This window comes from Hippocampus bargibanti, linkage group LG03 (genome assembly GCF_051943395.1).
Source record: "Hippocampus bargibanti isolate YZ-2025 linkage group LG03, ASM5194339v1, whole genome shotgun sequence".
In the NCBI taxonomy this organism is placed as follows: Eukaryota; Metazoa; Chordata; class Actinopteri; order Syngnathiformes; family Syngnathidae; genus Hippocampus; species Hippocampus bargibanti.
Window position 1 is genome coordinate 3,839,508 of NC_142736.1, and position 14,935 is coordinate 3,854,442.

Sequence of the window (14,935 nt, forward strand, 5' to 3'; positions counted from 1 at the left end):
CAGAAATGATTAAACTGAAAAATAAACAACAATATTTAATGTGGGTAAAAAAAAATACCCAGAAATTATTTACACAACTGGAAAATAAATTTTAAAAAACTGAGAAATGATTAAACTGGAAAATAAACGATTAATGATTAAACTGGAAAATAAACAAAATTTGATGCAGAAAAAATACAAAAATAAATAAATTACCCAGAATATAAGGTAATGTAATATATACGATATAACTGGAAAATAAATGAAAAAAATAGATGTGGAAAAATACAAACAAGTCCCAGTAATGATTTAACTGAAAAATAAATAACATTTGTTACATAACGTAAAAATACATTTAAAAAATGATGTGGGAAAAAAAATACCCAGAAATTATTTAACTGGAAAAAAAAAATTAAGTGGGATAAAAATACCCAGAAATGATTTACATAACTTAAAAATACATTTAAAAAATGATGTGGGAAAAAAAATACCCAGAAATTATTTAACTGAAAAAAAAATGACGTGGGATAAAAATACCCAGAAATGATTTACATAACGTAAAAATACATTTAAAAAATGATGTGGGAAAAAAAATACCCAGAAATTATTTAACTGAAAAATAAGTGCAAATTTTATGTGGGGAAAAATACCCAGAAATGATTTACATAACTGGAAAATAAATGTTTAAAAAAATGATGTGGGGGAAAAAATATGAAAAATGAATTACCCAGAAACGATATAACTGAAAAATAGATGACAAAATTTGATGTTGAAAAATACAAACAAAATAAATAAATTACCCAAAATTGAATTAACTGAAAAATAAATAAATAAACATTTATATGGGCAAAAAATACCCAGAAATTATTTAGATAACGGCAAAATAAATTTAAAAAATAATGTGTTCAACTGAAAAATAAACAATTTAATGTGGGATAAAAATACCCAGCAATGATTTACATAACTTAAAAATACATTTAAAAAATGATGTGGAAAAAAAATACCCAGAAATTATTTAACTGAAAAATAAGTGCAAATTTTATGTGGGGAAAAATACCCAGAAATGATTTACATAACTGGAAAATAATTGTTTAAAAAAATTATGTGGGGGAAAAAATATGAAAAATGAATTACCCAGAAACGATATAACTGGAAAATAGATGACAAAATTTGATGTTGAAAAATACAAACAGAAAATAAATAAATTACCCAAAATTGAATTAACTGAAAAATAAATAAATAAACATTTATATGGGCAAAAAATACCCAGAAATTATTTAGATAACTGCAAAATAAATTTAAAAAATAATGTGTTCAACTGAAAAATAAACAATTTAATGTGGGATAAAAATACCCAGCAATGATTTACATAACTTAAAAATACATTTAAAAAATGATGTGGGAAATTATTTAACTGAAAAATAAGTGCAAATTTTATGTGGGGAAAAAATACCCAGAAATGATTTACATAACTGGAAAATAATTGTTTAAAAAAATTATGTGGGGGAAAAAATATGAAAAAATATGAAAAATGAATTACCCAGAAACGATATAACTGGAAAATAGATGACAAAATTTGATGTTGAAAAATACAAACAGAAAATAAATAAATTACCCAAAATTGAATTAACTGAAAAATAAATAAATAAACATTTATATGGGCAAAAAATACCCAGAAATTATTTAGATAACTGCAAAATAAATTTAAAAAATAATGTGTTCAACTGAAAAATAAACAATTTAATGTGGGATAAAAATACCCAGCAATGATTTACATAACTTAAAAATACATTTAAAAAATGATGTGGAAAAAAAACCCCAGAAATTATTTAACTGAAAAATAAGTGCAAATTTTATGTGGGGAAAAATACCCAGAAATGATTTACGTAACTGGAAAATAAATGTAAAAAAAAATGATGTGGGAAAAATACTCAGAAATTATTAAACTGGAAATTAAAAAAAGTCAATTTAATGTGGAAAAAAATATGAAAAATGAATTACCCAGAAACGATTTAACTGGAAAATAGATAACAAAATTTGATGTGAAAAAATACAAACAGAAAATAAATAAATTACCCAAAATTGAATTAACTGAAAAATAAATAAATAAACATTTATATGGGCAAAAAATACCCAGAAATTATTTAGATAACTGCAAAATAAATTTAAAAAATAATGTGTTCAACTGAAAAATAAACAATTTAATGTTGGATAAAAATACCCAGCAATGATTTACATAACTTAAAAATACATTTAAAAAATGATGTGGGAAAAAAATACCCAGAAATTATTTAACTGAAAAATAAGTGCAAATTTTATGTGGGGAAAAAATACCCAGAAATGATTTACATAACTGGAAAAGAAATGTAAAAAAAATGATGTGGGGAAAAAATACTCCGAAATTATTAAACTGGAAGTTAAAAAAAGTCAATTTAATGTGGAAAAAAATATGAAAAATGAATTACAGTAAAGTCTCGTTTTATCGATATTCAAGGGAGTCCAAAAAAATATCGATATAACCGGGACTATCGATATATCCGACCCTGTTTGCATGTAATTTTCTCCGTGTGTGCATAGAAATCGTATCGATATAACCGGGACTATCGATATATCCGATATCGATATAACGAGACTTTACTGTACCCAGAAACGATTTTAATGGAAAATAAACAAAATTTGATGTGGAAATATACAAACAAAAAATAAATAAATTCCCCAAAATTGATTTAACTGAAAAATAAATAACACAATTTTATATGGGGAAAAAATACCCAGAAATTATTTAGATAACTGGAAAATAAATTTAAGAAATAATGTGTTCAACTGAAAAATAAACAATTTAATGTGGGATACAAATACCCAGCAATGATTTACATAACTTAAAAATACATTTAAAAAATGATGCGGGGAAAAAAAATATACCTTCATCAGAAAAACATAATTAATTCCTAAATGATATGTGTCTGGAGTTATCTGAGCTTTAAATGAGGGCAGCTGTCCAAAATATAGTCCAAAAGAAAAAAACATTGCCAGAGGTCTGGCCTGCGCTTTTTCGGCACACAAGCATGAAAGAAAAAAAAAACGAACAAATTTGGGAATGGCGCTCTATGTCATACAGTGACACCTTGGCTTACAAACTTAATTGGTTCCCAGACAGAGTGTGTAAGGCGAAAAGTGTGTATCCCAAAAATGAATTTCCCATAGGAAACCATTAAAATGAGAATAATCCGTTCACAGGTCCCTATAAAACATCATTTTCTAATTTTCTAAGCCTTAAATCTACACAAAATATACCTTGTTTTATGTATAATAAATGTGGTATTAATTTATAATTAAAGAAATAAACTGTACTGAATAATAAAGTGGTTTTATTTACCTTTGTGATGGTCGTTGATGACTTCATGGAATGGAGTGGCCGATTCCATCAGCATTAAACACTCGATGAGGAACGGAGCCTTCTTCTTTCACCATCTTGAGGAATGATCCCTTGGAGGTGCTTTATCTGCCATCATTTTACCTTGTTCCTAAGCCAAGGGGTTCGTAAACCGAGGTAACACTGAAATGTCAATTCCCGAATAAATTCAGGAATGGCAGTGAATGAGTTAAATTCATTTTTCAAGCAAAATATATTTGGGTTTTTTTGTATTAGCTTTCGCTCTTTTGCTATTGTTAGTTCTCTGTAATGAACATGTGCAAAACCCAGAGGAAGAAAAAAAACGCAGCCCCAAATTGTCGTTTTTAGCATTTGGCTAATTGAGCGAGACGCATTTGTTTAGCGAGCAAATTGCAGCATTTTCCAACGTGAGCAAAGTCAGCCGGCGCGTCGTCGTCTGCCGCCTTGCCGCGGGGCACGTCGTCAGCCGGGTGACGTTTCTCCAGCGAGCTGCGGCGCACCAATGGGACAAACGGGAGACATTTTCTCACCCGCGCGCCCGCAAGCGACATGAGCGCCGTTTTGCTAATGGGCCCGGAGTGTCCTAAATGATGGAAGATGCCCCACGGCGGCGGACCGCAATGACAATAACAAACAATCTCGGCATCGTAAGCTGCCAGACTGGACGTTCATGTTCTGAGTTGACACTGGCGAATAAACACCGCCTTGAAATCTGACAATCTGCGTTTTGGAAGCCATTTTGGTATCGGTCACATATAATAATAATAATAATAATAATAATAATAGTAATAATGATGATTTTGATGATGATAATAATAATAATAATAATAATAATAATAATAATACATTTTAAGCGCCTTTCAAAGCTCTCAAGTAGACTTTACAGTCACTGACAATCATAGGTACTATAATAAATAAAATAATCACAAATACAATGCAATAAATAAAATACAATTATAAATAGAAACAAGAGAGAGAGCTACACAAAAAATGGTACTTTAAAGGACAACCGACACCATTTTTTCTTTCCTAACTGACATCAGAAAAAACGTTTTATAGCATCTAAAATACCCAAAACACGCAGGCTGATATTTTTAGTCAAATGCCAATAAAAATGACTTCAAGTGTCCCAAAACTGCCACAGGATGAGCTCAAAACTGGAGAGATTCAGAAAGTCCCGCCCCCTTGTTGTGACATCACGCCAGGATACTCCTTCACAAACTGCCTTGCTCCAGAATCAAAACAATGGCTTCACAGAGTTCAGATTCGGAAAAAAAGATGCTTTCTTGTTACTCATCAAATTATGAATATGATTCAAATAGTTCTGAAGAGGAAAGCATACATGTTTGCAATCAATTAAAGAAGTCCTTCCGTCTCAATTTGAGGCGTCTGGACTCCAATGTAGAGCCCCAAAAATGCACAAGATGGCGCACAAGCTCCGTTAGAAATGGACTGATTTGTCCGCTGGAATTTGTGTCAACCTATACCTTCTTTATTTTGTGCGTGTTAGCGCAATTGGCTGCGACAAACGATTCACCATGGCGTTATTGATGTCCTTCTAATTTCGCCATCAACACAGTGTTTTCAGACGAAAAAAAAGTAATAATAATAATAATACATTTCATTTATAAGCGCCTTTCAAAACTCTCAAGGTCACTTTACAGTCACAGGCTCAGTTTTTCTGTGGGTGAGCAGCGGCAGCCACAGGCGCCAGCATTCACTCAACCCGAAAGTAACGCAAACAGATAGAAAGCTAACTCGCTAGCTAATAGATAGCTGATAGCTAGTTATATTGATAGATAGCCAGCTCGATAGCAAATAGAGAGCTAGCTAGCGAGCTAGATGTTTATATAATTATATTGTTGTTAATTATATACTTCATTTGAACCCATTCGATATCCTGTTTTGATTTAATTTTGATAAACCGCCTCCTTGGTCAATCCCCCAAATTCCAAATCTTGAGATGGCGTTTTTCCTGCTTTTATGGGGGTTGATACCACCCCGTTTCATCGTCGGGAATAACGCGTTGTGACCTACCGGTGGTGCGTTCAGGGGCGTTCCCTCTGTGATGTCACTTAGGGCATTGTCATCAACTCGTAAACAAGACTTCCTGAATAGTCTTAACGAGTCTTAACAGGTAAAATGTAGCTATATGCGGTGGAATCTTTGTCAAATACGCTCAGTAGAAGTCATTTGAAGCCATTTTACAAATTATGAACGCAACTTGTTTTAACCTTTAATTTTTACTCGTGATGTAAACGGCAAGCTGAGTCTGGTTGTGGCTTGTGTTTGGTGTCGTAGGTGTACCAGGTGTACGCCCGGCGCCCCCCGCAGGACGTCCACGCCATCCTGCAAGGATTGGGCGCCGACTATGTGGTGTTGGAGAACTCCATTTGCTACGAGCGCCGACACCGGCGAGGTTGTCGCCTCAGAGACCTGCTGGACTTGGCCAACGGACACGTGAGTTCGCTTTCTTTGCGAAAAGGTCCATCGTGTCGACCCGGGGGTGTTTTTCTTAAAGGACAACCGACAGCATTTTTTGGTTTCCTAACTGACATCAGAAAAACGTTTTTTTAGCATTTAAAATACCCAAAACACGCTACTTAAAAATGAAACCGGAAATGGCCAGTTTCAGAAGGTCCCGCCCCTTGTTCGTGACGTCACGCCAAGACGTCTTGCCTTGCTCCAGAATCAAAACAGGCTTCAGATTGGGAGAAGATGCTTTCTTGTTACTCATCCAGTTATGAATATGATTCAAAGACTTCCGAAGAGGAAAGCATACATGTTTGCAATCGAATAAAGGAGTCCTCCCATATCAATTCGAGCCGTCAATGACACCAATGTAGCGCCCAAAAAATGCACAAGATGGCGCCCAAACTCCATTGGAAATGGGCTGATTTGTCTGCTGGGAATTTGTGTCAACTAGTATCAAATAGTAGTCTTGGTGCAACACACGATTCACCATCGTGTTAGTTTTGTTTTTTCCTTCTAATTGTGCAATCAACACGGATCAACACAGTTTTCAGATGAAACAAAGTACCCAAAATGCAATGTGTGTCGCTTTCTCGGTCAGGGGCGTTCCTTCTGTGACGTCACGTCAGGCATCGTCACCAAATCAAAAACAAGACTTCCGGAATCTTCAGCGCGAGTCTTAAAACGTAAAATCTAGCTGTATGCTGTGAAATCTTTGTAAAATACGCTCAGTCGAAGTCATTTGAAGTAATTACGGACACAACTTGTCCGGAGGCGTCGGTTGTCCTTTAAAAGATGATTACAAATGAGCCAAAATTTATAATAGAAGTATTGATATGGAATAAACATATTAAAAATTACCCAGCAATAATTTAACTGGAAAATGTAACAAATAATGTTCGGGGAAAATACCCAGAAATTATTTAACTGGACAAGAAAATTAAAAATAAAATAAAATGAATATCCATATAGAATTTCAACAATTAAAAAAATGATGTGGAAAAAAATACCGAGAAATGATTGAACTGGAAACAATATCAAATTTTTAAACGGAAAACTTGCTAAAAGAAACGATTTAACCTGGAAAATAACAACATTTGATGTGGTCCTCTATTCCCCGCCCCCAGTCTTCGGTTAAAGCCACGTGATTGGTCAAGAATGCAGCAGTGATGGTATGTGGTTTAAACATTAAAGAGACAGGCAGACGACAGAGACAGAGTGAGAAAATGGTTACAAAAGAGTGAATTTTGGACTCGTTTCAACTTTGATAGTTTATAGGCAGAAGTGTAGGGTGCAAGGTTAAAATATCCCATCAATCAGGCTCCACAAATAACCCGCACAATCTGTACACTGGATGCAAAAAGCGATCGACCCAGCTAAACAAAACACAATTGATGAGGAACAAGGTAAAATTATCGCAGCGAAAGCACCTACAAGGGATCAGTCCTTAAGATGGTTCCTCATCATCATCATCGTCTTTAATGCTGATGAACTCCATTCCATCAAGCCATCAACGACCATCACAAAGGTGAATAAAATGACTTTATTATACAGTACAGTTTATTTCTATAATTATGATACCATAGCACATTTATCATACATAAAATAAGGTATATTTGGTGTAATTTTAAAGCTTAGAAAGTAGAAAATTATGTTTTATGGGGACCTGGGAACGGATTAGAATCATTTTAATGGTTTCCTATGGGAAATTATTTTTTGGCATAGACACTTTTCGCCTGACACACTGTCTGGGAACCAATTAAGTTCATAAGCAAAGGTATCACTGTATAAAAAAATCCAATCAAAAATAATTGTTGTTCTGTTTCCGGCTAAACAGATGATGGACGGCGAAGGCGACAACGATGCCGACCTGGTGGCCGCCGCCCACCCGCGATTTTGCGACGCCGTCAGGACGGACTCGCCCGAATACGCCGCCTTGTTCAAAAGAACCTTCCACAATAAAACATTCCACGTGTACCGAGTCAGGAAAAAGGCCAAGAAGAACTCGTAAGATGACGGACCACAGCTGACGCTCATTTTCAGGTCAGGAAACAGATTAGCTATCTAGTTACTTGGCTATCTATTAGCTCTCTAGCTATCTAGAGAGCTAACTATTAGCAATATAGCTAGCTATTTAAGTCAGGAATCATATTAGCTATCTAGCTAGTAAGCTATCTATTAGCTGTCTAGCTAGCTAGAGTGCTATTCATTACCAATATAGCTAGCTAGTTATTTGAGTCAGGAATCATTTTAGCTATTTAGCTAGCAAGCTATCTATTATCTATCTAGCTAGCTAGAGAGCTAACTATTAGCAATATAGCTAGATAGCTATTTGAGTCAGGAAACATATTAGCTATCTAGTTAGCAAGCTATCTATTAGCTATCTAACTGCTAGAGAGCTAACTTAGCAATATAGCTAGCTATTTGAGTCAGGAATCATATTAGCCATCTAGATAGCCAGCTATCTATTAGCTATCTAGCTAACTGGAGAGCTATCTATTAGCAATATAGCTAGCCACCTATTTAAGTTAGGAATCATATGAGCTATCTAGCTAGCAAGCTATCTATTAGTTGTCTAGCTGTCTAGAGGTCTATCTATTAGCAGTATAGCTAGCTATCTATTTGAGTCAGGAATCATATTACCTATATAGCTAGCAAGCTATAGTTTAGCTATCTAGTTAGCTGGAGAGCTATCAATTAGCAATATAGCTAGCTAGCTATTTGAGTTCGGAAACCTATTAGCTATCTAGTTAGCTAGCTATCTATTGGCTATCTATTAGTGAGCGAGCTTCCGGCTTGAGTGAACGCTGGCGCGTGTGGCCGTCGCTGCTCACCTGCAGAAAAAAAAGTTCTTATCCCATGACTGGAAAGTGGCCTTGAGATTTTTGAAAGGCGCTTAGAAATGAAAGGGATTAATATTAGGATTATTATTATTATTATTTTGTTGGTGCTGCCTTTTGTTGTGCTTTCAACAACAAAAAAACTAAAGTTGTTCAAACTGTGCACGGAATAAAAAGTACAACAATTTGGCGGGTGGAATTTTTTTTCACCCGCGATTGATGAAAATCCGCAAAGTAGGGTTTACAACAAAATCCGCATGGCCGTAAATCATCGCGCTGTCATTGGTTGACATCATCGCTAAGAACCAATCAAGCGTCGGCCTCGTACAAAACCTCTTAGTCGCCACTTTCTTTTCCAGTTTTTTTTTTTCAGGGAACAAATGCCGCACTATACATAGTAAGGCTATACTTATTAAACAGATTTTTTTTTCAACTACAGGTGTCTTATTAAACATGGTGTTTTCTTCGGCCTAAAAACACCTTACTATACATGCTTGTTTTTTTTGTAAAAAACGCCTTACTACATACATGGTGGATTTTTTTTGGCTAAAAACGGTATACTATACAAGGGCATTTTTTTCGGCCTTAAAATGCCTTACTATACATGGTCTGTTTTTCAGCCTAAAAACGCCTTACTATATATACATGGTCTATTTTTTTGGGCTAAAAACGCCTTACAATACATGGTTGTTTTTTTCGGGCGAAAAATGCCTGACTATACATGGTCTTTTTTCACTTAAAAACGCCTTACTATACATGGTCGTTTTTTCGGTGATAAAAACGCCTTACTACACATGGTCGTTTTTTCGGTGATAAAAACGCCTTACTATACATGGTGGTTTTTTCGGTGATAAAAACGCCTTACTATACATGGTGGTTTTTTTCGGGCTAAAAACGCCTTACTATACATGGTCGTTTTTTCGGTGATAAAAACGCCTTACTATACATGGTGGTTTTTTTCGGCCTAAAAACGCCTTACTATACTGGTCGTTTTTTTTTCTACTAAAAACACCTTACTATACATAGTCATTTTTTTCGGGCCAAAAATGCCTGACTATAAATGGTCGTTTTTTTTTTGGGCCAAAAACGCCTTACTTTACATGGTCGTTTTTTTCGGGCCAAAACCGCCTTACTATACATGGTCGTTTTTTTTTCTACTAAAAACACCTTACTATACATGGTCGTTTTTTTCGGCCTAAAAAACGCTTTACTATACATGGTCGTTTTTTTTCAGGCTAAAAACGCCTTACTATACATGGTCATTTTTTCGGGCCAAAAATGCCTGACAAAAATGGTCGTTTTTTTCGGGCCAAAAACGCCTTACTATACATGGTCTTTTTTCACTTAAAAACGCCTTACTATACATGGTGGTTTTTTTCGGACCAAAAACGCCTTACTATACATGGTCGTTTTTTTCGGGCCAAAAACGCCTTACTATACATGGTCGTTTTTTTCAGGCCAAAAACACCTTACTATACATTGTCGTTTTTTTTTCGGGCCAAAAACGCCTTACTATACATGGTCGTTTTTTTTTTTCAGGCTAAAAACGCCTTACCATACATGGTCATTTATCACTTAAAAACGCCTTACTTATACATGGTGGTTTTTTTCGGACCAAAAACGCCTTATTATACATGGTCGTTTTTTTCGGGCCAAAAACGCCTTACTATACATGGTCGTTTTTTTTTTCTACCAAAAACGCCTTACTATACATGGTCGTTTTTTTTTTTTTACAGGCTAAAAACGCCTTACCATACATGGTCATTTTTTTTCGGGCCAAAAACGCCTTACTATACATGGTCGTTTTTTCGGCGATAAAAACGCCTTACTAGACATGGTCGTTTTTTTCAGCTAAAAACGCCTTATTATACATGGTCGTTTTTTTCGGGTTAAAAACGCCTGACTATACATGATCGTTTTTCAGTAAGAATAAGAAAGCCTTGGATTGTCCCACACACAAAAGTGGAGATGCTGGGGATTGAACCCAGGACCTCATACATGCAAAGCATGCGCTCTACCACTGAGCTACAACCCCAGTGGGCAGGCCTGAAAACGCCTTACTGTACATGGTTGTTTTTTTCGGGCCAAAACCGCCTTACTATACATGGTCGTTTTTTTTCGGACCAAAACCGCCTTACTAAACATGGTAGTTTTTTTCGGGCCAAAAACGCCTTACTATACATGGTCGTTTTTTTCGGACCAAAAACACCTGACTAGACATGGTCGTTTTTTTTTCATGCTAAAAACGCCTTACTATACATAGTCATTTTTTTTGGGCCAAAAATGCCTGACTATAAATGGTCGTTTTTTTTCGGGCCAAAACCGCCTTACTATACATGGTCGTTTTTTTTTCTACTAAAAACACCTTACTATACATGGTCGTTTTTTTCGGCCTAAAAAACGCCTTACTATACATGGTCGTTTTTTTTGGGCCAAAAACGCCTTACTATACATGGTCGTTTTTTTTCGGGCCAAAAACACCTTACTGTACATGGTCGTTTTTTTTCAGGCTAAAAACGCCTTACTATACATGGTCATTTTTTTCGGGCCAAAAAGGCCTGACTATAAATGGTCGTTTTTTTCGGGCCAAAAAGGCCTGACTATAAATGGTCGTTTTTTTCGGGCCAAAAACGCCTTACTATACATGGTCGTTTTTGTCAGGCCAAAAACACCTTACTATACATGGTCGTTTTTTTTTTTTTCAGGCTAAAAACGCCTTACCATACATGGTCATTTATCACTTAAAAACGCCTTACTATACATGGTGGTTTTTTTCGGACCAAAAACGCCTTACTATACATGGTCGTTTTTTTCGGGCCAAAAACGCCTTACTATACATGGTCGTTTTTTTTTTTTCAGGCTAAAAACGCCTTACCATACATGGTCATTTATCACTTAAAAACGCCTTACTATACATGGTGGTTTTTTTTCGGACCAAAAACGCCTTACTATACATGGTCGTTTTTTTCGGGCCAAAAACGCCTTACTATACATGGTCGTTTTTTTCGGGCCAAAAACGCCTTACTATACATGGTCGTTTTTTTTTTTTTCAGGCTAAAAACGCCTTACCATACATGGTCATTTTTTTTCGGGCCAAAAACGCCTTACTATACATGGTCGTTTTTTCGGCGATAAAAACGCCTTACTAGACATGGTCGTTTTTTTCAGCTAAAAACGGCTTATTATACATGGTCGTTTTTTTCGGGTTAAAAACGCCTGACTATACATGATCGTTTTTCAATAAGAATAAGAAAGCCTTGGATTGTCCCACACACAAAAGTGGAGATGCTGGGGATTGAACCCAGGACCTCACACATGCAAAGCATGCGCTCTACCACTGAGCTACAACCCCAGTGGGCAGGCCTGAAAACGCCTTACTATACATGGTCGGTTTTTTTTCGGGCCAAAACCGCCTTACTATACATGGTCGTATTTTTCGGGCCAAAAACGCCTTACTATACATGGTCGTTTTTTTTTTCAGGCTAAAAACGCCTTACCATACATGGTCATTTTTTTTCTGGCCAAAAACGCCTTACTATACATGGTCGTTTTTCCGGCGATAAAAACGCCTTACTAGACATGGTCGTTTTTTTCAGCTAAAAACGCCTTATTATACATGGTCGTTTTTTTCGGGTTAAAAACGCCTGACTATACATGATCGTTTTTCAATAAGAATAAGAAAGCCTTGGATTGTCCCACACACAAAAGTGGAGATGCTGGGGATTGAACCCAGGACCTCATACATGCAAAGCATGCGCTCTACCACTGATCTACAACCCCAGTGGGCAGGTCTGAAAACGCCTTACTATACATGGTTGTTTTTTTTCGGGCCAAAACCGCCTTACTATACATGGTCGTTTTTTTTTCGGGCCAAAACCGCCTTACTATACATGGTCGGTTTTTTTTTCTACTAAAAACACCTTACTATACATGGTCGTTTTTTTCGGCCTAAAAAACGCCTTACTTTACATGGTCGTTTTTTTTCGGGCCAAAAATGCCTTACTATACATGGTGGTTTTTTTCGGGCCAAAAACGCCTTACTATACATGGTCGTTTTTTTCGGACCAAAAACGCCTTACTATACATGATCGTTTTTTTTTCAGGCTAAAAACGCCTTACTATACATGGTCATTTTTTTCGGGCCAAAAATGCCTGACTATAAATGGTCGTTTTTTTCGGGCCAAAAACGCCTTACTATACATGGTCGTTTTTTTCGGGCCAAAAACGCCTTACTATACATGGTGGTTTTTTTCGGTCCAAAAACGCCTTACTATACATGGTCATTTTTTTCGGCCTAAAAACACCTTACTTTACATGGTCGTTTTTTTCGGGCTAAAAACGCCTTACTATACATGGTTGTTTTTTTCGGGCCAAAAACACCTTACTATACATGGTCGTTTTTTTCGGACCAAAAACGCCTTACTATACATGGTCGTTTTTTTTTCATGCTAAAAACGCCTTACTATACATAGTCATTTTTTTCGGGCCAAAAATGCCTGACTATAAATGGTCGTTTTTTTTCGGGCCAAAACCGCCTTACTATACATGGTCGTTTTTTTTTCTACTAAAAACACCTTACTATACATGGTCGTTTTTTTCGGCCTAAAAAACGCCTTACTATACATGGTCGTTTTTTTTGGGCCAAAAACGCCTTACTATACATGGTCGTTTTTTTCGGGCCAAAAACACCTTACTGTACATGGTCGTTTTTTTTCAGGCTAAAAACGCCTTACTATACATGGTCATTTTTTCGGGCCAAAAATGCCTGACTATAAATGGTCGTTTTTTTCGGGCCAAAAACGCCTTACTATACATGGTCTTTTTTCACTTAAAAACGCCTTACTATACATGGTGGTTTTTTTCGGACCAAAAACGCCTTACTATACATGGTCGTTTTTTTCGGGCCAAAAACGCCTTACTATACATGGTCGTTTCTTTCAGGCCAAAAACACCTTACTATACATGGTCGTTTTTTTTTCGGGCCAAAAACGCCTTACTATACATGGTCGTTTTTTTTTTTCAGGCTAAAAACGCCTTACCATACATGGTCATTTATCACTTAAAAACGCCTTACTATACATGGTGGTTTTTTTCGGACCAAAAACGCCTTACTATACATGGTCGTTTTTTTCGGGCCAAAAACGCCTTACTATACATGGTCGTTTTTTTCGGGCCAAAAACGCCTTACTATACATGGTCGTTTTTTTTTTTTCAGGCTAAAAACGCCTTACCATACATGGTCATTTTTTTTCGGGCCAAAAACGCCTTACTATACATGGTCGTTTTTTCGGCGATAAAAACGCCTTACTAGACATGGTCGTTTTTTTCAGCTAAAAACGCCTTATTATACATGGTCGTTTTTTTCGGGTTAAAAACGCCTGACTATACATGATCGTTTTTCAATAAGAATAAGAAAGCCTTGGATTGTCCCACACACAAAAGTGGAGATGCTGGGGATTGAACCCAGGACCTCATACATGCAAAGCATGCGCTCTACCACTGAGCTACAACCCCAGTGGGCAGGCCTGAAAACGCCTTACTGTACATGGTCGGTTTTTTTTCGGGCCAAAACCGCCTTACTTTTTTTTTCGGCCAAAAACGCCTTACTATACATGGTCGTTTTTTTTGGGCCAAAAACACCTTACTGTACATGGTCGTTTTTTTTTCAGGCTAAAAACGCCTTACTATACATGGTCATTTTTTCGGGCCAAAAATGCCTGACTATAAATGGTCGTTTTTTTCGGGCCAAAAACGCCTTACTATACATGGTCGTTTTTTTCGGACCAAAAACGTTTTTTTCGAGCCAAAAACACCTTACTAAACATGGTAGTTTTTTTCGGGCCAAAACCGCCTTACTATACATGGTCGTTTTTTTTTCGGGCCAAAACCGCCTTACTATACATGGTCGTTTTTTTTTCTACTAAAAACACCTTACTATACATGGTCGTTTTTTTCGGCCTAAAAAACGCCTTACTATACATGGTCGTTTTTTTTGGGCCAAAAACGCCTTACTATACATGGTCGTTTTTTTTCAGCCAAAAATGCTTTACTTTACATGGTCGTTTTTTTCGGGCCAAAACCGCCTTACTATACATGGTAGTTTTTTTCGGGCCAAAAACGCCTTACTATACATGGTCGTTTTTTTTCGGACCAAAAACGCCTTAGTATACATGGTCGTTTTTTTCGGGCCAAAAACACCTTACTAAACATGGTAGTTTTTTTCGAGCCAAAACCGCCTTACTATACATGG

General features: G+C 36.2%; 1 protein-coding gene and 4 non-coding genes across 6 annotated transcripts in view; 1 reads left to right on the forward strand and 4 right to left on the reverse strand.

Annotated features, from left to right (window-relative positions):
* Nucleotides 1–8,883, forward strand: part of dpy19l3 (dpy-19 like C-mannosyltransferase 3) — a 49,349-nt gene extending 40,466 nt beyond the window's left edge. Inside the window, exons 18-19 of one of the 2 annotated variants that reach the window (XM_088991545.1) lie at nucleotides 5,675–5,833; nucleotides 7,683–8,881. In XM_088991545.1, coding sequence (XP_088847671.1) covers nucleotides 5,675–5,833; nucleotides 7,683–7,856 — 333 coding nt within the window. In that variant the 3' untranslated portion in view covers nucleotides 7,857–8,881. Of the gene's footprint in view, nucleotides 1–5,674; nucleotides 5,834–7,682 lie in introns of both variants that reach the window. The other variant, XM_088991546.1, reaches the window with a different exon arrangement.
* A 1,765-nt stretch (nucleotides 8,884–10,648) lies between these two features.
* Nucleotides 10,649–10,720, reverse strand: trnaa-ugc (transfer RNA alanine (anticodon UGC)). The gene has a single exon. It is a non-coding gene; the product is annotated as a tRNA-Ala (tRNA).
* Nucleotides 10,721–11,965: 1,245 nt separating this feature from the next.
* Nucleotides 11,966–12,037, reverse strand: trnaa-ugc (transfer RNA alanine (anticodon UGC)). The gene has a single exon. It is a non-coding gene; the product is annotated as a tRNA-Ala (tRNA).
* Nucleotides 12,038–12,393: 356 nt separating this feature from the next.
* On the reverse strand, nucleotides 12,394–12,465 carry trnaa-ugc (transfer RNA alanine (anticodon UGC)). Its single transcript has one exon. It is a non-coding gene; the product is annotated as a tRNA-Ala (tRNA).
* A 1,662-nt stretch (nucleotides 12,466–14,127) lies between these two features.
* Nucleotides 14,128–14,199, reverse strand: trnaa-ugc (transfer RNA alanine (anticodon UGC)). Its single transcript has one exon. It is a non-coding gene; the product is annotated as a tRNA-Ala (tRNA).
* Nucleotides 14,200–14,935: the final 736 nt, after the last annotated feature.